We start from the raw sequence: 20,158 nt of genomic DNA on the forward strand, positions 1-20,158 counted from the left end.
TCGTGCAAGTGTAATATTTGTCACATTCGCCGTTGCTACATCGATGACCAATCAAATTTTCCCGCGCGCGTAACGATGTAAGCTACTTTCGTTTATCGCAAGTGCGATATTTTTTAAGGTTAGGTTAGTCGAAGCGATTTTACGCTTGCTTAAGGCCTTGACACAAGGTAAACTAAAACGTAGCAATAAGCGGATTATGACCGGACCAATCGTGATCGAGACAGCTTCGGAAATCTCCAATGATGATTGGTCGATCGGCTTGCTAGCTACGCTTATTGTTTACGTTTTTCCTTGCGCCGAGGCCTTAAATATTGCACGCCGCCGTCGTAGGCCGGCGGCAACGAAAACTGTGTTGCGCGCTGTCGGCTGTCGCTGCGACACGCAGGACGCAGTGCATCGCGAACGTCGGAGTGGGTTTGAACTGACGTTAGCCGCTGACGGATCTTGCGAGCGGCCCAACGATACTTGGTGAAATGAGCATCGGAGAAATCGTAGATTTTGTGGCACTTGGTAAATACCCGCTTCTATGCCATCTGCGCTTTCGCCATATCGCTTATCACACTGCATTGTATGTACATACAACGTATGCGCCACGATCGATTGCTATTAATTGTACCATATGTATCATCGGACGAATAAAATCATTGATGTATCGTGGATAACACTTTCAGTCTTGGGATATGGAACGTTTCCGATTCGCTGCTGCTTCCATATGTTGCGTTTACATTGCGCGCGCTCGGTATAAGAATTGCATCCAATACGCAACGCGCAATCCTAATCCGCTGTAGTTAATTGCCTAAAAACAAAATTTTTTAAGGGAAAGTTGTATGAAATACGCTATTTAAATGACTCTGGAATATTGGTGTATATATAACGTCTTTACTAAAATCGATTGTGTCCGTGTATGTAAGTTACACGTAAAGTAGAAAGAGAGAGAAACAGGGTCAAGTCAATATTGCAACATTCCGGACACTAAAGATCGTGTTTCAATCAGATAAGTATGGATCTGCATATTGATTAATAAAATTCACAACTTTCAGACTTTTACAATAAATTGTGCAAGAGCTATAATAAATAAATTCTTGATATCGTATCGATTTCGTTGTCTTTATACTTTATCACATCTATATTTCCATATAAAGCACAGACTAATTTATATTAATATTTTAACTAATTCATCTATCTGAAAAAATTATAATTTTTGCGCTGCTGATTATTATTATTTGTTTTGACTTCTAAGTTAAAGCCGCGCTTTTTGTCATTTTAGTTCAGAACATTCGTTTCACGAACACTCTATTTCATCAAGACGAAAAGTAATCTAATAACAACTTCAACAGTAGTTTTGCTGATAAACTCTGGCAATTAAACCATATAAAGGTCTTGACATAAGGAAAAAATGTAAAGCAGATCGACCAATCATAATCAAGATGGCTATCAGAACTCTCGATCACGATTGGTCAACTAGTTTACTACTTCTTATTGTTTATCTTTCTCTTTGTTGTGTCAAGGCCTTAAAAGTTGCGCATAGATATGGCGAGCAGTTGAATCAAACGGGAAACTCAGCGCGGGAAAATTAAAATTGCCATCTCGATGCGATTAAAAGCGTAAATTGATAAAATTTTAAGAGTTTTCAAAACGAGTGAAAGAAACAATCGTCTTCAATGACAACAGTGAATTTAAAAATAATAAACTGTGCGAGAGTTTATTTTTTTATTTAAGCCTAATAATATATGGCTAAATTGTAACGATGAACGTATATTTTGCAGATGCGAACGTACAAGAGCTGATAAGAGAGAGTGTGGCGGTGCGTGAGAACTCATATGCGCCGTACAGTAAATTCAAAGTCGGCGCAGCGGTGCGATGCGCTGACGGCAGCATCTCTCGAGGCTGCAACGTGGAGAACGCGTCCTTCCCGGCGGGCATCTGTGCAGAGACATTGGCGATCGCTCGGGCTGTTTCGGACGGCAGGAAAAAATTCACGACGTTAGCTGTGGTCGCAGACCACGAGGACAGTGTGTTCACCACGCCGTGTGGAGTGTGCCGGCAGGTGATCGCCGAGTTCGGTGATATTCCCATTTACCTGACTAGGAGCGACATGAAACAGGTTCTGCAGATTAGGACAAATGACTTGTTACCACTTGCATTCACTGTGAACAACACGAATGCTTTGTAATGTGTTCTTGCTCGGGAACGCTTGCCCGATCATAATCGTAAAGTCTATGATGAAACACGTTGGATTATCGTGACGATATATTTAATTCGAATATTTATCTACTGCAGTAATGTTAAATCAATGATACGTGACAAATCCTGCTATGCTTGTAGGTTTTATTATTAGGTGTAATTTATTCCCTGAAACAGTTAATTTAATTATGTAAAAATTTTAATTTTTATATTTCATTTTGCCTTAAATTAAATTAAAGTTTTAAAAGTTAATGTAACATTGTTTCGAGAGCATTAACTATCCAAAGAATCTCTTCTTGGCAATAAATCTCATAGCGTACCATGTTGTTTCCAATTCTTGTAATTTTGGCGCACGAAAGGATTTATTATTGCTGATTTAAAATTTGGATATATTGTAAATCGTTTATGCAGTCAGTATATATTCAATTCAATATGATTCAATATGACTGAGTTTTATCTCACAGCTGTTTTTTATACGAAATAAAAATCAACGATGCAGAAATATTTCAAGAAAGGAGGAGCAGAATCTTTATGCTGAGTAATCATGTTTTCTCAAGAAATTGATGTAGACGGTATATCATTAACTGTCAACTAAACATTTGTAATGTACACAATGTGCTAATAGTATACATTCTGCACGCTATAATCGAGCGTTACTGTATCACATATAAATCATACAATAAAAGGTATGTACATACGATTATCATAAAGTTCAACTTAAATAATAACCTGGCAAAGTTATAAATGCAAAAACGAATGATTGCACATGTATATGTGATTGTATCTTGATGACGGACTTTAGCTTCTACCAAAATGGACACCTGCAACAATACGTAGTAAATTTATATACAAAATATATATAGTATATGTGTGTAATATATGTTACACACATAGTTATACACATTATATATATATAAAGATTCATATATTGTATATGATAGCACTATCTCTACTAAACAAATAAGCATATTTCTAGTATTGTCTAATACAATAATAATATAAATATAATTATCACATACCATCCGATGTAACATTGACACAGATTTTCGTTATTCGTAGCTTGCTGAATCAGTAGGTCAACTTGTCGCCGCACACTGAGAGTTTCCTCGTGTGAAAAATCGCGTCCCGTTAATTTATCTCGGACTCTTGTTATAATTGCCAAAGCTTTCTTGTTTAGCGCTTCTCCGGGTTGATTGTTATCGGCTGTAAACATTGTGGAAGTAAAGATTGTATCATGGAATAACAATCGCATTATAATATATTATTATTTGTATAGTTTAATTCCTAACAACTTTGAACTATATAAATTTAATTTCATAATCAAAAGAATTTCTATTAATACTTTATTATCTAATATTAGTAATATAATATGTTGCTATATGGCAATATTAAATATTTAGCATCCAATTCGAAACAATTCGTTTAATAACAGTGTCACTTAATTAATTTGCTAAAATATGTAGAACTTTACCTCCATTTTCAATGCTGCACGGTACACCCTTCTTCGGTAATGTAGCGGTAAGAGAATCAAGTATGTCGCCATGCTCCTGGCTACTGCTAACGCTCATACTCTGAGCATCTGATCGTTTGCCCTTGGGCACTGTATTGTCCATCAATCTCCAATTGAGAAGAGGATCATAAACGAATGCTTCGAGAACTGCCATCAGACTGTCCTTATTTCGATGCAGCACAGACATGACGGATTCGCAGGTTCTTCTGTACGTTCCCTCGATACCAGTCACTTCCATCGCATTGATCAACATCCGCGTCAAACGGAACGGTATTTTCTCTGGGAACTTCTCACGCGTCATCGCCACCTCAAAGCAATCACCAAAATCGATGTGCAGTATTTTGCCGCTGAGACGGTCCAGCATCAAGTTGGATGGATGACGATCACCGAGGCCGAGTATGTATCCCACCATAGACATCACAGCGAGAGAGCGCGTATAATTCGTTCTGCGATCGAACCACACCTCGCTCGACGGTGATTTTAGCCATAAAAGTCGCGCTAAGTCGTCGCCGTGTGTATGTTCAAGTGCGTGCTCGAAGACTTCGACTTTTTGCATCAACATCAGATGATCGTAGTCAGGTGCCATCTAAAAATTAATTAAAGTTCATGTAAAGTGAAAAAGACATACGTTCGTATATTTTACTCTTTTACTTCGGAGAAAGTTTAATCTTTGATTTGATAAATAAGTATAAAGTTTATCGTACACTTACTCGTAACATTATCCTGTGCTCGATGTTTAATAGTATTTTCTTCTTCTCCCTGTAGTCCCTGATAAGAGTATGAAGCGTATCACAATGCGGTACCCAACCGATGAGGCCGCTGTTTGTAGACAACGGTATCACGGCGTATCTCTGAAGGCAGAATCAGATTAATAAGATTAATTTTCAGTTATTCGAATACTTACACGTGCATTAATTATTATTGTACAAGTTAAATTTACCTGTATGGTAAGATTCCTTCGAAAGGTGTCTGGATCGTGCAATAAAAGGGTGTTCACTAGACCGAATAATTGCATTACTCTCTCATCCTGTCTCAGATCCTCGTGACCTTTCAATAGGAACATGTAATCCTTACCGTTGCTACCTATAAAAATATATTAAAATAGATTAAGTTTAATCGTGTAATTTATTTAATTATTAATTTAAATGTCTTTTTTTTAGTTTACTTTACTAACCTTTAATACACAGTTTCCTCGGTCTCTGTTTACTCGTTATTACTTGCATAGAGCTATGAATATTCGCTATTCTCACTATGGGTTGACCAGGACTGTAGCTTCCTGGCACAGCCAGCTCCAAATCACGACAAAGCAGCAATTTTGGGCTAACGTATTGCAATTCTAGACTGGTCAATTGCGGCAGTTGTCGGGATATCCTCCGGAACACGTGGTAATATAAATCCCAAGCTTGATTCAAGTCTCTAACATTGCGAGACGCTTTGTATCTGTGACACCATTCCTGCGCCTCCATTAAATCCCTGCCGTAAGCTTGATTGAAGGAAGTCTCCTTTAGAGTTTGTGGTCCCCTCTCGAGCATAGCGTGTAAGGGCTCCAATGTGTCGAACATGCCCCGAACGTTTCTTTCTCCGAAGTATAATCTACTAGCTTCCTCCAAGCCTTCGTGCCACAATTCATGCCACAAGATTGCAACCCTGATGAGCTCGTCGCTCGCCATCACAGCCTGTTGAACCAACGTTGGACTGTGCTCGCACATACTCTTCAAGATCTTATTGGCTGCGGCCTTTCGTGCGTGACTAGCGCTCTTCGAAGCTACTGTCAACGGATAAACCAACGCTTGCGGATGTGTTTTCCCTATATCTATAAGAAGATGATGTATGCAACGGCCGACCAGCCCTCTGGTCGTGTCAATTCTCGCTATAAGCTGTGGAATTACTTGCAACCAGGTATTTATCTCTATTAATCTGATGCCCTCGACAACAGCGTCGTACACCTCTGGCCACTGGCCGTAATCGAACCAAAGCGTCAATAGACGAAGAGTGTCCTGCAAAGAATTGCCATCCGACAAATTAATGGATTTGAAAAATCCTTCCACAGCTGGGACAGTGAATTGTGATATATATTGCAAGCTGGACAGATTATTGCGCGCTCCATTGCCGGGCGTAGCTTCTGCAAGTGTGGACTCGTTGCTTTGCTGATGCTTGTAGAACAGAACAGTTTCATAGTTGGTATAGGCGAAGGCGTGCCACGCTTTGTACCAGGTGGGATCGTGTTCCGTTGCCGCGGTATAATAAGATAGTACCGCGCGGATGGAGTGCTCGTTTATGCCCTGCAAAGCCTCCAGCCACTCACCAAGTTTCAGGTAACACCTGGCTAGCAGTCTCTTCTTACTCTCGTGCTGTTTCTCGTCCTCAGGATTCACTATCGCTGCCATCGCTGGCTGTAAATAAGTTTGCACGAATCGCTGCAACTGACTGTAAGCCTCTTCGCGTTTGTTCGCGACCCACAGGTGCTTGCAGTAAGCAAAGGTCACCTGAGGATGAGTCGTCGGTAGCGGTTGATCTGAATCTAAGGAGGGATCCGTACCCATTAGCATCACCAATGTTTTGTGGCATAGCATTAAGCTGCCGCTTTTCCGGCATAAACTGGCGTATTTCAGCCACGTATACATGTCATCCTGTGGTGAGACCACTAACGTGTGCACCTGTATGATCTTTTGCCAATCCTCCACTATTCTCTGTCCACCCTGAAGCCTCTCCCACCACATAGTTTTGATGGCTGCTCTACGTTCAGGCACAAGCTTGAATTGTATCACTTCTTCCAGTTCCGCCAGCTTCTGCACTTCTACCATGGCATTGTACGCTCGCTGATAGCTCTCACCAGCCATGGCGGTCAACTCGGTGTCCAACAAGTCCCTGGCGCTGTCGATAAGCTGATGCGCGACGTTGTACTCTTCATCGTGAATCGCCAATACCGCCCTATAAAATGCTCCATCTTGTGTATCTTTTGGTATCAGCGAGACATACTGCTGCATACTTTCCCACTGGCTTAGGCCCCAAGCTGCGGCTGCTGCCATCCTTGCCATTCTCTGTTTGATTTCATCCATTTGATTTGACCATTGTTTCGTAGCGATTTCGTGTAGTTGACCCCACTCGCCGAGGGCTTCCAGACAGCGCATCTCGCCCAAGATGGATTCTACGTCCATGGAATCGCCCTCTAGACGCTCTTGATACAACTGCAATGCCTTGTCCCAGTTGTGAAGCTTCTCGTACCAACGTACCTGCACCTTAAGATCCTGTTGATTATGCTGATTCATTACGTACTCCAGCAAGCCCTCAGCTGCCTCCTTTTGCTGAAGCTTGTTATTAATGGAAATTAGAGATTCGAACACACTGCTGCTCCTGTTTTTATGAAATTCATCTTCCTTATAATGCAATGCCTTGGCATACGCGCGACAATGCATAGCCGTGTCTCCCAGAATTTTGTTGTCCAACGGCAATGGACCTTTGTCGCAGTGCTCCATAAACTCGGCCAAGTTCAAGATAGTCTGCGTAACCTCGGTGGGCAGGTCGGGTGCCATTAGCGCTTGATGCAAGGTCTGTATCAGTTCTGTCCGATAATTGTCGTTCAACTCGGTCCAGCACGATACAAAGGCCGCGTTGAATAAATCACGCGGTAACACGGCGTATGTTTGTGCCAGCGCCCAGCAAGATCTCAAAGCTGGTGACGGGGACTCCTTGAGCAAGCCGATGGAGAAACACCGCAACCATTCCAGCCAATCGTCCTTGGACACCCTTCGCATTGCCGTCCACGCTTTTTGCAAATTCGAAGCGGATACGTGCAGCCTCTTGATTGTGGTCGTCTCTGACGGTGTCAGGGACAGTTCGCGATTCTTGTTGCGCGAGTGTCGCAAACGCATCAGCAGGAAATCTTCGCCATCAGCCACAGTAGTGTCAGTAAGGATCTTGTCCACCAGAACGTCGTAGCGGGAATTAACTATCTTGTGCTTTATCATGACTTTTTGAACCAACACGATGAAGATCTGATACTTCTTGCCTAGTTGCATCACGACGGCGCAGAGTGTATCCATTGCGGTGGCTCTTAGTTCCGGACATTGATCCAACGTCCGTACCAACGTATGAACAATTCGTGATGCGAAATCCGTGAAATCTAACGTATCCGCCAAGAGATCGACCGTTTCGAGAGCGACCTTGTTCACGGCAATTGGACAGTCGTTCGCGTAGAACAACTTTACGATTGGTGGTAGAACGAGATGCAAATAATTATCCAAATTGTTGCCAAACGTCTGTAGTGCTAGAAGCAACTTGACTGTCACTCCGCGATCCTTACTGCTATCGTGTGTTAGTACTCTGAGTATTGGCGGCATCAGCTGCGGCAAGTAGATCTTGAATTCTGCGCCCAAGGCTACTGCAATTTGCTCAACCAGGAGAATCAACGTGCTCTGCAGCGGGCTATTCACAGTCCAGAATTCCTTAATAAGGTTGAATATATCGTCCAAGTAATTCCGTATGTGTTGCTTCACGATCGCTATTAGAACAGCTAGCTGCTGGAACAGGAACTCTCGGAAATTCATATCGGCCATATGCACGACATTCAAGAAACTCGGCATAACTTGAGAAATGTATGGCACGCATTTTATCCCGAGGCTCTTGAATATGAAGGTTACCGCTTGCACCACCATAGTGTGATGCTGCGATAAAGTCGGCTCACGGATAATTCGCATAAGCGTCGTGATGGCGATCGCCGGGTAAAACTCCTCCAATGTAGACGGCGACATATTTACCAGCATCTCACTAGTGGTCAAATCTTGTGTACTTTCTATGTCGCTTTTAGTATCCGCCATTGAAGTAAGCGTGTCCAGCTGACAATCGATTTGTCCAAGATTCATCTTGTGTTTGTAGGGATCCAATGCGCCTAGCAACCCGAGCACCCTAATAGTTTCTCTCCTGATAATAGGCTGCTGTTCAGTTTTCAAGAAATTGATAAGGACATCTAGCAAGGACGGGTATTGCATGTACGGTTTTACCACATGACCCGTGCTGCCGACCAATTGACCGAACACCCATAACGCTACTCCTCGTTTCTCGGGCGAACTGGCATCCACCAACATCTCCAGTAAGATCGATGAGAGTTCGGGCATCCATTGTTGCATCTCGGCGCCGTTGACCTCTGCCAAGTCGCCGATAGCGCGCAGGACGGCCAAAATCACTCCAGGATTCGGATCGGACTCTTTCAACTTTGGAACGAGCACTTTTAGAATTGGTTCCATATATGGTCGAACGAGCCTTGGCGCAGTGACGACTAGGTGATCCAACATTCGTGCGGCCTGCTCCTTGTTACGGCCCATTCCTGAGTGCTCCAATTCCGTGAGAAATTGCACCAGAGTCTTTCTCAACGATGGCATCACGTAGGCGGGATTCAGCGTACTGAGTCGACCCACAGTACGAACCGCCAGCTCTCTTATTTCAAACATTTCGTCGTTCATCGCGATGAACAACGCCGACAGGTTCTCTGCTTGTGCCAATTGTACGTCAAAGGAATCATCCAAAGAAGCTAGCACCCACAGGCGAACATCGGGATCCGTATCGGTAATGCCCACTACCAGCAGTTTGCCAAGAACAGTCGAAACGGTGGTAGTTACTGTAGGTCCGGTCTGATTCAGCGTTAGCCTTAATAGCCTTGAACACGTCTTCACAGTCTCCAATCGAACCTCCGCCTGTTCCGACGTCAAAAAATGATCCGCGCATCTCTTCACAAACTGCAACAATGGATTATTATCAAAATTAAAAGTGCCCAGAGTCTTCAATGCAAGCACCGTGGATGAGACATCATCCGAAGTTGAATTTGGGCTAGTCGCCGTCCATGGAGCACCAGGATGTCTCAACGGTTTTTGCATTAATACCTGAGACAACATTCGCAAGAGGCCTTGAGATATGTTTAGTTGCAAAGAGGGTATACTATGCGCTAGTTCCCTGAGCGCCGTGGTGAGGATCGGGCTCAGTCCAGTTTGAAACATCGGTTCTAACAGCTCTTTAACGTCGAATGCTATGACCTGCTTAACCGCGTGGCCGAGTAAAGTGATGCACACGAATACAGCGGGCTCCAAGGAAGTGCGTTTCTTGCTTGGTGTTTCCTTGGATGGTAACAAGCTCTTGATTACTTCCATGATTTTTGGAAGATAGGGGTTTATCGCGTCTTCTACCGCCACAGCTATAAAACCGATCGACGTGAACGCGGCATAACGATCCTTCTCGCGGCTTCGCAAGATCGACAGGAGATATGCCAAAGACTCCGTCAGGTGATCCTTTATAAATTTCTCTTTATTGAACGCAGCGAGTCTTGGCAATAACATCATAAGAGCATGCTGAATGTGCGGGTTTCTCGATATTTTCTGATTCATAACGTCGTTGTAGATATCGTCCAATCTTTCTTGCATCAAGCATCTGCAAACGGCCGACTCGTGCGCTGGATATAACGTGTGTTGGGACGCAGACGTGTTCTGCGTCGATCCCGCCCACTTCGACACTATCGTCGTCTTCAGGCGCGGCATTAACGAAAGTATATCGTTCTCGTTCTGCGTAGAGCCGTTCAATCTCTCCATCAGAGCTTCGTAATTTCTTTCCCACTGAACGTTGCTACATCTCAGCAACTCGTTTAATACCAGTAGAGAACCGTGTATTCTGTCGTCTCTGTTGATGCCTCTTTCTTTCGTATGAACCTCCTCGAATCCATCGATTACTTCGTCGTAACATTGCTTGTACCATTGGGACTTGTGCATTTGCTTCGTGGTTTCTCTCTGCGCGGTGACTACCAGCGCTGCTCTCAAAGCTTCCACAGCACCCTCTCGTATAGCAGGCTTGGGATCGTGTATGGCGTTAAATATCAGCTCGAAAAACGGTGTAACCTGTTGAAAGAAGTACGTTGGCACAGAGACGGCGAGCTCCCTCAGCACAAGGACGGCGGCGTGTTTCCTGCCCTCGTGTCTATCTGCGCCGAGCCACTCAAAGGCACGTTTCACCTCAAACTCCACATATTCGGCTGTATAGGTGCCTGAAACTAGTGCTAACTTTCCAACAGTCTTTGCAGCTAATTGCATAACACCCACGTCGTTAGAGGGTATCAAGTTTCTGAGGTAATTGGCGAACCGTACCGTTCGTGTATTGAAATTACCCACGTCAGCTCCTATAAGGCAAACTATGGCCAATATACCACCCTTCTTCTCATTTATGTCAGAGGCGGACACCATTTCAAATATGTGATGATTAAATTCGTCCATGAAGGCTGTAATCTCCTCCTGCGACGCTTCCCGTAGCTCTCTCTTGACATACAGGCACAGATCACGTGCCGCTTTACTGCGCGCCTCCTCATTTCTCGACTTGAGTCGCTGAACAAATTGTAGCATCAAAGTGTTCGACATTGTTTTTAGATTAGATATTTAAGTCAGGATAAAATTTAACGTCCGTGCAATTCCATTAGATTCCTCTCATCCGTTTGATATCTGGAAGTTCACGAAATTGGATTCTTTGGCAATCTGTTTGTAAAATCCGGTTAGGCCAAAATATTACGAATTATTTCATCTGTACTTACTTGACATTATGAATTCCATGTTGTAATACAGCACTTGATGATAATTTCCACTTTTCTCGACTAAAAAAGATTTTAATATACCTTTTTAGCCATGCAAATGCAAAGTTAATTCAGCCCTATAAACATTTACGATCGCGCATTTAATCTCTCGCACTCTAATTAACCGATTCACGATATACATTTTTCATCAATTTCATTTATACAATAATTAACGAAATCATATATTCTTGCGTTAAATGAAATTCTACTTTCTTTGCCTGTATTTTATATAGATAAGAAAATAGAGAGTTGATTCTTCAGACGTAAAGTACATAACTGCTCATAACCTCAAAAGCAAAGGCGTACTACACATATTTACCGGAGTCAATGACAAAATAATATTAAATACTAAAGACCAATAATGAACAATACGGGAATTGAGTTAATTCCATAAACATAGAAAATATAGAGATAGATAATTTTTCTTTCCATACGTGATAATAGCGGTGTAGATAGTACGCTGACTTCCGGAAATTCCGTGAGCGGAATTGGTCGCTTACAATGGTTGCATTCAACAGCTTCAGTAAAAAAAGTTCAATTAAAAGAGTATTTTTTATCATACGCAATTATAATTTTTTATAATTAATATATATTTATATTAAAATGGATAGCTATGAAATCAATCACAAAATTTTGTTTTAAATAATCACATTACTCTAATCTATTAATATATTTTTTATATAATTATTATGGTTTTATAATTTATTTATAATATTTAAATAAAGCGAAATAAAATAAAACGAAACATGGGAAAAACAATACTCACGATTACAATGTTATTTTATTTTAGTGACTATTATAACCGAAGCAGCATTACAGAACAGATAAAAACAGAAATACATTTCTAAAATATCATCTGTCTTTGGTATGTGTCCGACATGATAACTGTGGCAATCCTATTGTATATTGTACGTATCATATGATTCATGCAATAATATTCAGAATATTCAGAAGCAAGATATATATATTTTCGATATTTTTATGTTATTAATAATTTATACTTTCTTTTTATTAATCTATATATATATATATATAATATATAAAAATAATATAATTTTATAATGTACGTAATGTGTAAACCTATAATATAATAATTACATATACGCCGAGATAGCATGAAAAAAAATGAAATTTAGCTTTATTTACAAATCTATGCCTATAATATTTTATAGTTCGTTACAAGATCATAGTGATTACATTGCAAGAATTGTTATTTTATATAGGAATAGGTAGCTCCTTTGCGACTAATACTAGGATCTGATCTGTACTTAAACACCAATTTACTATATTCTTAGAGACCTTGCACCAATTCTCGCCATGATGGGGTTCCGCGGCAATGCATCTTTTCTTTACATCTTCTTGTTGCTCTTCTGTACCGTTTAGTAACTCGAACTTGTAAAAGTATGCCCAGGCATCCCCTAAATCCGGATCTATTTTCACCGTGCGATTGAACCAATCTCTGCATTTTGAAATCTTGTGTTCGCACCAAAATAATCTGTGAATAATAGAATAATGCGTGCGATCGTTTCAGTGTTAAATTATTGCGAAATTAAAGAGCCGAAAGCACATGTAACTTTTTATATTCAAAATAAACAGCTGACTCGATGTTTATTTTAAAACAGTAAACTTACTTTGATACTGCCAGAAGAACATGTGGATCGTGTTCGCATTTCTTGAGAGCATCGACACTTTTGGTCTTTCGCCGAGGTCGTGGTTCCATGAAAATCGCTTCTGCCCAGAGTAGACCAGATGTGGGACATTCTTGCAACGCTCTGGCCATCAATGTGTTTGCCATATCGCGTATGCCGCCGCTCTTCAATTCGTTTCGTATAGCTTCCATCCACAGTTCCGCATTTTTGGGATTCTTCAGTCGTGCTTTTTCCAGAACCGAACGTGCTTTAGTCACCTGATTTTTTCTGTGCTCCAATTGCGCCAGTAGACGCCACAGGGGTATCGAATTTGGACATTTCTTTATCTAAATGTATAACATAAAATATATAACACATAAAAAGATGTGTTTATCATATATTTATCATATTCTCATATTTATTTCAAGGAAAAAATGTAATATGATTGCATCTTAATTATATTAATGAGAATAATATCAATGAGAAAAATTGCTTACCGCCTGATTATACGTTTCTATCGCTTTGTCCAAGTGACCCTGCTGTTCTTCAATCTGACCCTTCATTAACCACAATTTCGGGAAGTCATCGAAGGCTTCGAGAGCTTCTTTCAAGAGATGCAATGCTGCGTCAAGATTATTAAGCGCCCATTCCAACTTGGCGCTTTTCATCAGCACTCTCGGTGTCGGTGCGGACGCTCTGGCTTTTGCAAGTAAGCGCCGCGCTCTCTCGTACTCGGAATTTTCGGACTCGAGCTTCACCGCCGCCAGCCAGATCTCTTCGGAATTTGGATTAGCTTGAAACGCGTAAGATAAAATACCTCGCGCCGCTGGTACATCGCCCTAAAAGAATTGAAGATCAAGTAAAACATGATTCAATTTCGTATGTGAATCTACTTACCGCCAGCCACTTTGACTTAGCACCCATTAACCAAAGCACTTCACTCTTGGGACAATGGGCGACCGCTCTTTGCAGTAAGGCTTCCAAAGATTCCCGCGTGCCATATGTTTTTTCGAAATAAGCTGCACGTAGCCAAATAGATTTCTTACTGGGAAACGTTGTTAACGCAAATGCGTAGACAGCCCGGGCACATTCCATTGCTCCTTGTTGAGCACACTGCAAACAACATATTTCTCGATAAATTTATATATTATATTTAAAAAATAGCGTTTATTGTACTAAGAGAAAACAAAGATACTCACAGTTTCCGCATCTTCCATCCAAGTGTGTTTCCTGTCTTCTTGTTCTACCCCGAAGCCGATAATAGCTTTGACGATGACTTGACAGCAATGTACTGCTCCTGCCTTTTCAGCCTCCATGGCCTCCTTGAACCAGTGCTCCCTATTGATCTCTACCCCGTTGGCGCTCAGCGAGGATATGGCGCGATCGATGATCTTCTCCACCATGTGCTTGTTGCCATTCGCCTCTTCCAACTTGGCAGCGGTCGTCCAAATTTGCCTGTCGGTCGGAATATTTTCTCTGGCCTTGTTTAAAACCTTCCTTGCATTGTCATAAGTTTCCAGTCGTGCGAGAGCGAGCCACAGATCCACGCTCGTTGGACAGCATTCGACCGCGCGACTCAGCAGAATGCGCGCGTCCTCGGGCTCCTCCAGCTCGACCGCAGCTTTCCACAAACGCACCGAATTCGGGATATGCTCCAGCGCCTTCCGGTACACTCTCCTCTTTGCTTTCATCTCCGTCTCCAAGTCCGCGGCTTTTATCCAGATTCTGACGGACGTCGGGATGTGTCGCACCGATTGCGCTATCACCGCCTTTGCCGTGTCCGGTGGCTGCAACCTCGCAGCTTCCAACCATAGATCTTCCGACGTAGGGTTCACCTCGCAACCCTTCATTATTAAGTTTCTCGCCGCTTGCACCTTGCCCGTTACCTCCTCCAGACGCGCGGACGCGATCCACGCAGGAGGATGGTTAGGATTCGTTTCCCTGACGGATTTCAATAACAGTCTGGCCTTCTTTATGTCACTGGTGAAAACGAAAGAAGTTTTTTGGATATTCAATTCAGTAGACACTCACGAGATCTTAAATGGCAATTATACTTACTTTATGTCACCACCGTAAGTAGGTATCATGCTCTGCAAGTCCGTAAGATAGCCCTTTGGATCGACCACAGTTTGGCCTTCGACAGAATCAGAGACCTGATTCAATTTGACATTCATCAACGTATTTCTAGCCTGTCCGATCTTCCTGAGATCCAGATCTCCCGTTGGAGTCAGCATACCGGGCGTTGCCACACCTGGCATCATCGAGGCCAAGCCACTAGTCGGGTCAATACTGGTGGAGGTCTCGCCCCCCAGATTTCTCGCTAGTACAGAATCTGGTAACGGAGTGAATTTCTCGGCTCTCGGATTGCGCTGTTTACGATTCCTGGCGTCTCCCACCTCGGGAACGTTCCTCCACTCGTCCTCACTTACGTTAATCAGTTCTCTCTTTAAGTCTGAGAATTGTTGTTGGATCTTGGGACGTTCTTGACGGTAACGCTCCAATTCTTCTCTAAGACGTTTCTCTCTATATTCCTTGCGTTTCTCATCCATACGCTTGTCGATAGCCTCATAAATTGCATCTGCCTCTTCATCGTCTTTGTCGTAGGGATCCTAATATTACCAAACGTTAGTTTTCATTCCTTTGTAATGGCAAAATTATTTTACTCACCTTGCTAAAGAGGGAACCTCCGTATCCCGAAAATTCATCGTAATTTGAATCGTTTAAGTCTTCCTCATCTTCCTCTTCTTCCTCCTTCTTCTTTGTACGTTTTGTGGGAGGAGCATGCCTGTCATCCCTGTATTCGAAATAAAGCATGACAATTCGTAACTTGTAAATTCCAAACACTTTTTGAACTGTAAAGAGAGAGAATACACTTTTCTACTTACGAAACATCATTGGCATCTCGAGCAGGACCGATATCAGACCGTGTTGTGAATCCTGTAGCTCTGAAAAACAGAAAGAGGTTAGGTACATTTGTTATAGTTATAAGCAATATTTTAATAAAAAATTTATATAAACGTTATATGTTACATTAGCGCTTACCCTCTGCCGACACCAGCAACATATCCTAAAGGTGCCGGTACACCCAAGAAATGCTTTTTATTTCGTGTATTTAAGGAAACTGAAGGAACTGCCATGTTGAACTCTCGCTTGTTTACGTGCAACTGATGTATCCTTTCGGATGTTCCACGAGAAATGCTTCTCTAGTCGTTTCTACTCCTAATATTCCCTAAATTGCAATTCTAATTCGTTAAAGTAATGGCAAATAAAAATTCCATTTTAAACAGTACTACGAGAATCATAGGTTTGTTCTTTTTCGCTGCACTTCTGAACTAGTGCAATAATAGAGTAAATTCAGAGGTGCAGCGAGAAAGAACAAACCTGGTGGCTCCGTGAACGTAACTAGTAACTTGTAGTGAAATAACACGTGTTACGATACAGTAATTATAAACATTGAAAAATTATCAACGCAGGCATTATCAAAGTTGTATTTCGAGGTAATCAATATAATTTTCAACGAAAACCATAAAATATAAATCTATTATTGCGTATAAGTATTACAAGAAGATAAATTCCGAATGTGTTTAGGTTATATTAAAGTATCTCGTCTTGTTTATATATTTGCAGTGCTGATAGAATTTACACTTGTTTATTGCTAAACATTTTAAAAGAATTAAAAAGGATCATTTTACGTTTCAGATGTGTCTGTAAAATATAGAAATATTGTAATAATAGAAACATGAGTTCTCAAAGGGGAAATACTAGTCGTTCAAGACCTCAAAAGCATAAAAATCATACAGTCTTCAAGAATAACTTGCACGACAGTTCGCAGAAAACGAAGTTTATTAACAACCTTCAGATTGTCAACGTGTGCGAGCGCTGCAAAAGTATAATAGAATGGAAGATCAAGTACAAAAAATACAAAACCCTCAAAGCTCCAGCGAAGTGCACAAAGTGTGAACAGAAAACCGTGAAGCATGCCTACCATAATATCTGTCTGCCTTGCGCCAAGCAGAGAGAAGTTTGCCCAAAATGTGGCAAGAAGGAGGAGATTGTGGAAGGAAGACCCAACAAGGAAGAGCAGATTAAATTAGATGCTGAACTCAGAACAATTCTGAAAACAATGTCAGAAAGGAAACGAAGGACATTCTTACGTTACGTGAATCAAAAGTCGGGTACGTACTTTATTAAATATTGAATCGTTCAATGAAATTCAATTTATTCATAAGTATGTATCTTTAATGTATGTACTGAGCTATTTCCTTTCATTTTTTAGAGAAGAATAGCAATAAACAAAATACTTCTGGATTGAACACAGATGCAAGTGAAACTAATTGCCAAGACACAAGCGAGAATGTAACAGGTCCTAGAAGTAGAGAAGATTTATTGCTAAAATTAAAGTTATTAGCTGTCACAAAAGAAAATGATAGCTTTGATAGTGATTTCGATCAATTCGATGACGAAACGGACGATGATAACTCTAATAGCGATATGGATGATATATTATGTGATGGAAAAACTTTAAATAAAAAAAATTCTTGATTGTAATACAATCTTTTCGTTTTAGTTAAATAGTAGATAAGTAGTTGAATTCATAGACCTAAAGTTCTTTAGATCTATGGTTGAATCAATGTGTACTATTTTTACTAATAACGTATTGGCCATGCCGATATTCATTTTCATTTTATCAATAACCTGTTAACACAAAGGATTTTTTAATTATTATATTGATCTTTATACATTTTCATATATTTTGTGTACATTTTTCATATATATATACTCGATAACACAAGAAAAAAATGGAAGGTAAAAAATATAAAGTGCCAAGCTGCATGGTAAGAGGTAAACTATGATTATTTACTTATACAAGATAATTATGGGATAATTATTGACTTACGCAAGCTACGCGCATCGCTCGCTGTGTTAACGCGACTTTGTGAACACAGGTCCTGGACCGGTTTACAAGCTGCCGACCCTCGTCGGCTACCACGATCATGACCCATCGCGGCGCAGAAATCCAGCATACAGTATGCGACCTCGAACTGATACGAGAACCTATTTGTTGGGGCCTGGTCCTCGTTACGATACCCGGAATTTGACGAAGTCCGGACGGCACAATTCACCCGCGTACACGATCCGGGGTAGAGAAGCATGGAGATGTGAGCAAGTGAAGCGGTTCCTTCGTGATACACGAAGCGGAAGAGAAGATCGAACAATTTTATGTTATTAACATTTTTATTTTTGTATTTCGGCAGTGCGCGATCGCGCACCGGGGCCCGGGGCGTATTCTCCCGAGTTATGTCCGCCGATGAATCACAGCCGTAGGCCATCGGCTTATAGCATCAGGTCGCGAGACGTGATAAGGATTCTGGACGAAGGACCTGGACCGAACTCGTACCTCTTGCCGACATGCATAGGGCCCAAGGTTCCTGACAAGCGCGCTCAAGGTGCATTTTCTATGTAAGGGCATAATTGATTTATATATGTAACTGCGGTTCTGACCTATTCGGTGTATTTGCAACATATGTAATTTGTTTTATCTGTGTAACTATTCGTAATATATTATATTATTTATTAATATTTTTCCAGTGCTAGTCATCACAAAATTCGGGGAGAAATCGTAGGTCCAGGACCAGCCGCGTATACCAAAGTAGATTACAATACGATAAAGCGGCGAAGTCCGGCGTATAGCTTGAAAGGGAGACACATCCTGAGAGAACAATTTCGCAGTCCAGCGCCGGTGTTTTATCCGCTATACGATACACGGAAGCGTGCACCTGTGTACTCGTTCGGCACGAAGCACAGCGAGTGCACTGGAGTACCCGTGACGCAGCTAGATGATAACTAAAAAAATTATCATATATAAATATATGTTTTTGTATTTCTGGTACTTTCGTAATAAATTTTCCTGGTACGGGAAGAAATGGAATTTTTTTCTGGAATTATAAAGATGCAAATGCATGAAAGCAAACAATCCATATCTTAAAACGAAATTTATTTATATTTATGATTAGTGAAATAATTCACAACAGGCAATTGTTTGCCGGAAAAATGGAGCCAAAATCATGGTAACGTGACACGTGCAAATGTATTATGTGTTAGGTAAAACTTCTAAATTTACAAGTGAAAAAACATGCCGCCGAAAAGAGAGCGCAAGAAAGGTGGACGCACAGACGTCGGTGAAATGAAGAGGCCGATGAATGTTACCATTACATGTCACCTTGTCAGTATGTATTCATTGAATTTACAAAGTTAATTTAAATATTATACTTTAATTTTAATCTATCGTGAATATCTGTAAATAGCAGTGTCCATCGTACTTTCGATTATTTCACGCTTTTAAATGAGTTCCGTTCCATGAACTATAATATTTGAATTTGAGAGAAGAGCTGTTAAATATACTTTATGTATCATTATTAATTTTCACGTCGCAGCTCCTGGCCCCCAATATGAACTTAAAACGCTGGTCGGTCACAAGAATCATTGCATTTCGAAATATCGAAATCCAGCTTATACGTTCGGCGGACGTCGTATGATCATCGAGACGGAGAAATCTCCAGGACCGAAGTACACGATTAAAGAACGCAAACTCCAAGGATACACCTTTGGACTCGCCGCGAAACGTCGCGGTAAGGAAATCGTCGTTTCCGATCATCTTGTTTCCACGATCAGAACAGGCAGTTGTAGTACGCTATCGTTATAATCCCTTTTTGTTACGACAGACATCGATTTCGGACCCGGCCCGAAGTACAAGTTACCCGACGTTGCTCGTGGTCCTTCCTTCTCGATAAAATGGAGAACCAAACCAAGAAAAATCAGCGAAACGCCGGGTCCTTACTACCTCAAGCCCATCTTTGACGCACCTGCGTTTTCCATGTACGTTATAGCCTGGTGTTATTCATATAATTTAATTTATCGCGTATATTGTCGTAAATTTCATCATTCTGTCAATTGCAGAGGGTTGCGTCCAGCCGTATCGAAACCCATACCTAGCGCGGGACCCTATTCACCTTACAATTTGGAGGCGGTAAAACCAAAAGCTCCGATGTACACCATAACTGCCAGGCGACCGGTGAAAATAATCTCGAAAAGTCCAGGTCCGATATACGCCCTTCCGCCGTTCAAACCAACTCGCGCTTTTTCTTTCGGTGTAAAACACAGCGAATGCGCACCACCCTACGTAACCGAATGCGATGAACAGTGCTGAAGTTTGAGAAAGACAGCGAGAACTGCCTT

General features: G+C 41.4%; 6 protein-coding genes and 1 long non-coding RNA gene across 7 annotated transcripts; 5 read left to right on the plus strand and 2 right to left on the minus strand.

Moving 5' to 3' along the window:
- The first annotated feature begins 121 nt into the window (after positions 1-121).
- On the plus strand, positions 122-2,883 carry LOC105276127 (cytidine deaminase). Its single transcript, XM_011333494.3, has 2 exons — positions 122-510; positions 1,767-2,883. Exons 1-2 carry the CDS (start codon positions 474-476, stop codon positions 2,171-2,173), a joined length of 444 nt encoding a protein of 147 aa, XP_011331796.1. The 5' UTR covers positions 122-473; the 3' UTR covers positions 2,174-2,883.
- On the plus strand, positions 517-1,397 carry LOC105276126. The gene is made up of 2 exons (XR_893350.2): positions 517-998; positions 1,268-1,397. It is a non-coding gene; the product is annotated as an uncharacterized LOC105276126 (long non-coding RNA).
- On the minus strand, positions 2,765-11,768 carry LOC105276125 (serine/threonine-protein kinase mTOR). The gene is made up of 8 exons (XM_011333493.3): positions 11,729-11,768; positions 11,256-11,315; positions 4,869-11,166; positions 4,635-4,777; positions 4,405-4,545; positions 3,656-4,280; positions 3,204-3,387; positions 2,765-3,005 (listed from the first exon to the last, which is right to left on the minus strand). Exons 3-8 carry the CDS (start codon positions 11,083-11,085, stop codon positions 2,990-2,992), a joined length of 7,326 nt encoding a protein of 2,441 aa, XP_011331795.1. The 5' UTR covers positions 11,086-11,166; positions 11,256-11,315; positions 11,729-11,768; the 3' UTR covers positions 2,765-2,989.
- Positions 11,769-12,405: 637 nt separating this feature from the next.
- Positions 12,406-16,179, minus strand: LOC105276128 (pre-mRNA-processing factor 6). Its single transcript, XM_011333495.3, has 9 exons — positions 15,965-16,179; positions 15,808-15,867; positions 15,590-15,716; positions 14,981-15,531; positions 14,122-14,902; positions 13,820-14,035; positions 13,420-13,761; positions 12,926-13,269; positions 12,406-12,789 (listed from the first exon to the last, which is right to left on the minus strand). Exons 1-9 carry the CDS (start codon positions 16,057-16,059, stop codon positions 12,510-12,512), a joined length of 2,796 nt encoding a protein of 931 aa, XP_011331797.1. The 5' UTR covers positions 16,060-16,179; the 3' UTR covers positions 12,406-12,509.
- A 104-nt stretch (positions 16,180-16,283) lies between these two features.
- Positions 16,284-17,473, plus strand: LOC105276129. Its single transcript, XM_011333496.3, has 3 exons — positions 16,284-16,419; positions 16,622-17,097; positions 17,199-17,473. The coding sequence occupies exons 2-3, from the start codon at positions 16,662-16,664 to the stop codon at positions 17,462-17,464; spliced, it is 702 nt and encodes a 233-aa protein (XP_011331798.1). The 5' UTR covers positions 16,284-16,419; positions 16,622-16,661; the 3' UTR covers positions 17,465-17,473.
- Positions 17,474-17,569: 96 nt separating this feature from the next.
- LOC105276130 (outer dense fiber protein 3-B) lies at positions 17,570-18,846 on the plus strand. Its single transcript, XM_011333497.2, has 4 exons — positions 17,570-17,764; positions 17,869-18,081; positions 18,178-18,382; positions 18,512-18,846. Exons 1-4 carry the CDS (start codon positions 17,722-17,724, stop codon positions 18,768-18,770), a joined length of 720 nt encoding a protein of 239 aa, XP_011331799.1. The 5' UTR covers positions 17,570-17,721; the 3' UTR covers positions 18,771-18,846.
- Positions 18,847-19,055: 209 nt separating this feature from the next.
- On the plus strand, positions 19,056-20,142 carry LOC105276321 (outer dense fiber protein 3). Its single transcript, XM_011333843.2, has 4 exons — positions 19,056-19,149; positions 19,282-19,551; positions 19,645-19,798; positions 19,880-20,142. Exons 1-4 carry the CDS (start codon positions 19,056-19,058, stop codon positions 20,127-20,129), a joined length of 768 nt encoding a protein of 255 aa, XP_011332145.1. The 3' UTR covers positions 20,130-20,142.
- The last annotated feature ends 16 nt before the right edge of the window (positions 20,143-20,158 follow it).

The sequence above is a fragment of the Ooceraea biroi genome, chromosome 9 (genome assembly GCF_003672135.1).
Source record: "Ooceraea biroi isolate clonal line C1 chromosome 9, Obir_v5.4, whole genome shotgun sequence".
NCBI classification, from domain to species: domain Eukaryota; kingdom Metazoa; phylum Arthropoda; class Insecta; order Hymenoptera; family Formicidae; genus Ooceraea; species Ooceraea biroi.

Excerpts from the sequence above, each read along its gene's own strand:
- LOC105276130 (XM_011333497.2), top strand. The coding sequence starts at position 17,722 with ATGGAAGGTAAAAAATATAAAGTGCCAAGCTGCATGGTAAGAG. Across the intron at positions 17,765-17,868 it reads GCCAAGCTGCATGGTAAGAG|GTCCTGGACCGGTTTACAAG; the intron begins GTAAACTATGAT and ends TTGTGAACACAG. Across the intron at positions 18,383-18,511 it reads GCTCAAGGTGCATTTTCTAT|TGCTAGTCATCACAAAATTC; the intron begins GTAAGGGCATAA and ends ATATTTTTCCAG.
- LOC105276125 (XM_011333493.3), bottom strand. The coding sequence starts at position 11,085 with ATGTCGAACACTTTGATGCTACAATTTGTTCAGCGACTCAAGTCGAGA. Across the intron at positions 4,778-4,868 it reads GAGGAAACTGTGTATTAAAG|GTAGCAACGGTAAGGATTAC; the intron begins GTTAGTAAAGTA and ends ATATTTTTATAG. Across the intron at positions 3,388-3,655 it reads GTGCAGCATTGAAAATGGAG|CCGATAACAATCAACCCGGA; the intron begins GTAAAGTTCTAC and ends CAATGTTTACAG.
- LOC105276128 (XM_011333495.3), bottom strand. The coding sequence starts at position 16,059 with ATGGCAGTTCCTTCAGTTTCCTTAAATACACGAAATAAAAAGCATTTC. Across the intron at positions 15,717-15,807 it reads CGAGATGCCAATGATGTTTC|GGATGACAGGCATGCTCCTC; the intron begins GTAAGTAGAAAA and ends TTTCGAATACAG. Across the intron at positions 13,270-13,419 it reads TAGAAACGTATAATCAGGCG|ATAAAGAAATGTCCAAATTC; the intron begins GTAAGCAATTTT and ends TTATACATTTAG.
- LOC105276129 (XM_011333496.3), top strand. The coding sequence starts at position 16,662 with ATGAGTTCTCAAAGGGGAAATACTAGTCGTTCAAGACCTCAAAAGCAT. Across the intron at positions 17,098-17,198 it reads TTACGTGAATCAAAAGTCGG|AGAAGAATAGCAATAAACAA; the intron begins GTACGTACTTTA and ends TTCATTTTTTAG.
- LOC105276321 (XM_011333843.2), top strand. The coding sequence starts at position 19,056 with ATGCCGCCGAAAAGAGAGCGCAAGAAAGGTGGACGCACAGACGTCGGT. Across the intron at positions 19,150-19,281 it reads CATTACATGTCACCTTGTCA|GAACTATAATATTTGAATTT; the intron begins GTATGTATTCAT and ends GTTCCGTTCCAT. Across the intron at positions 19,799-19,879 it reads GACGCACCTGCGTTTTCCAT|AGGGTTGCGTCCAGCCGTAT; the intron begins GTACGTTATAGC and ends TGTCAATTGCAG.
- LOC105276127 (XM_011333494.3), top strand. The coding sequence starts at position 474 with ATGAGCATCGGAGAAATCGTAGATTTTGTGGCACTTG. Across the intron at positions 511-1,766 it reads CGTAGATTTTGTGGCACTTG|ATGCGAACGTACAAGAGCTG; the intron begins GTAAATACCCGC and ends TATATTTTGCAG.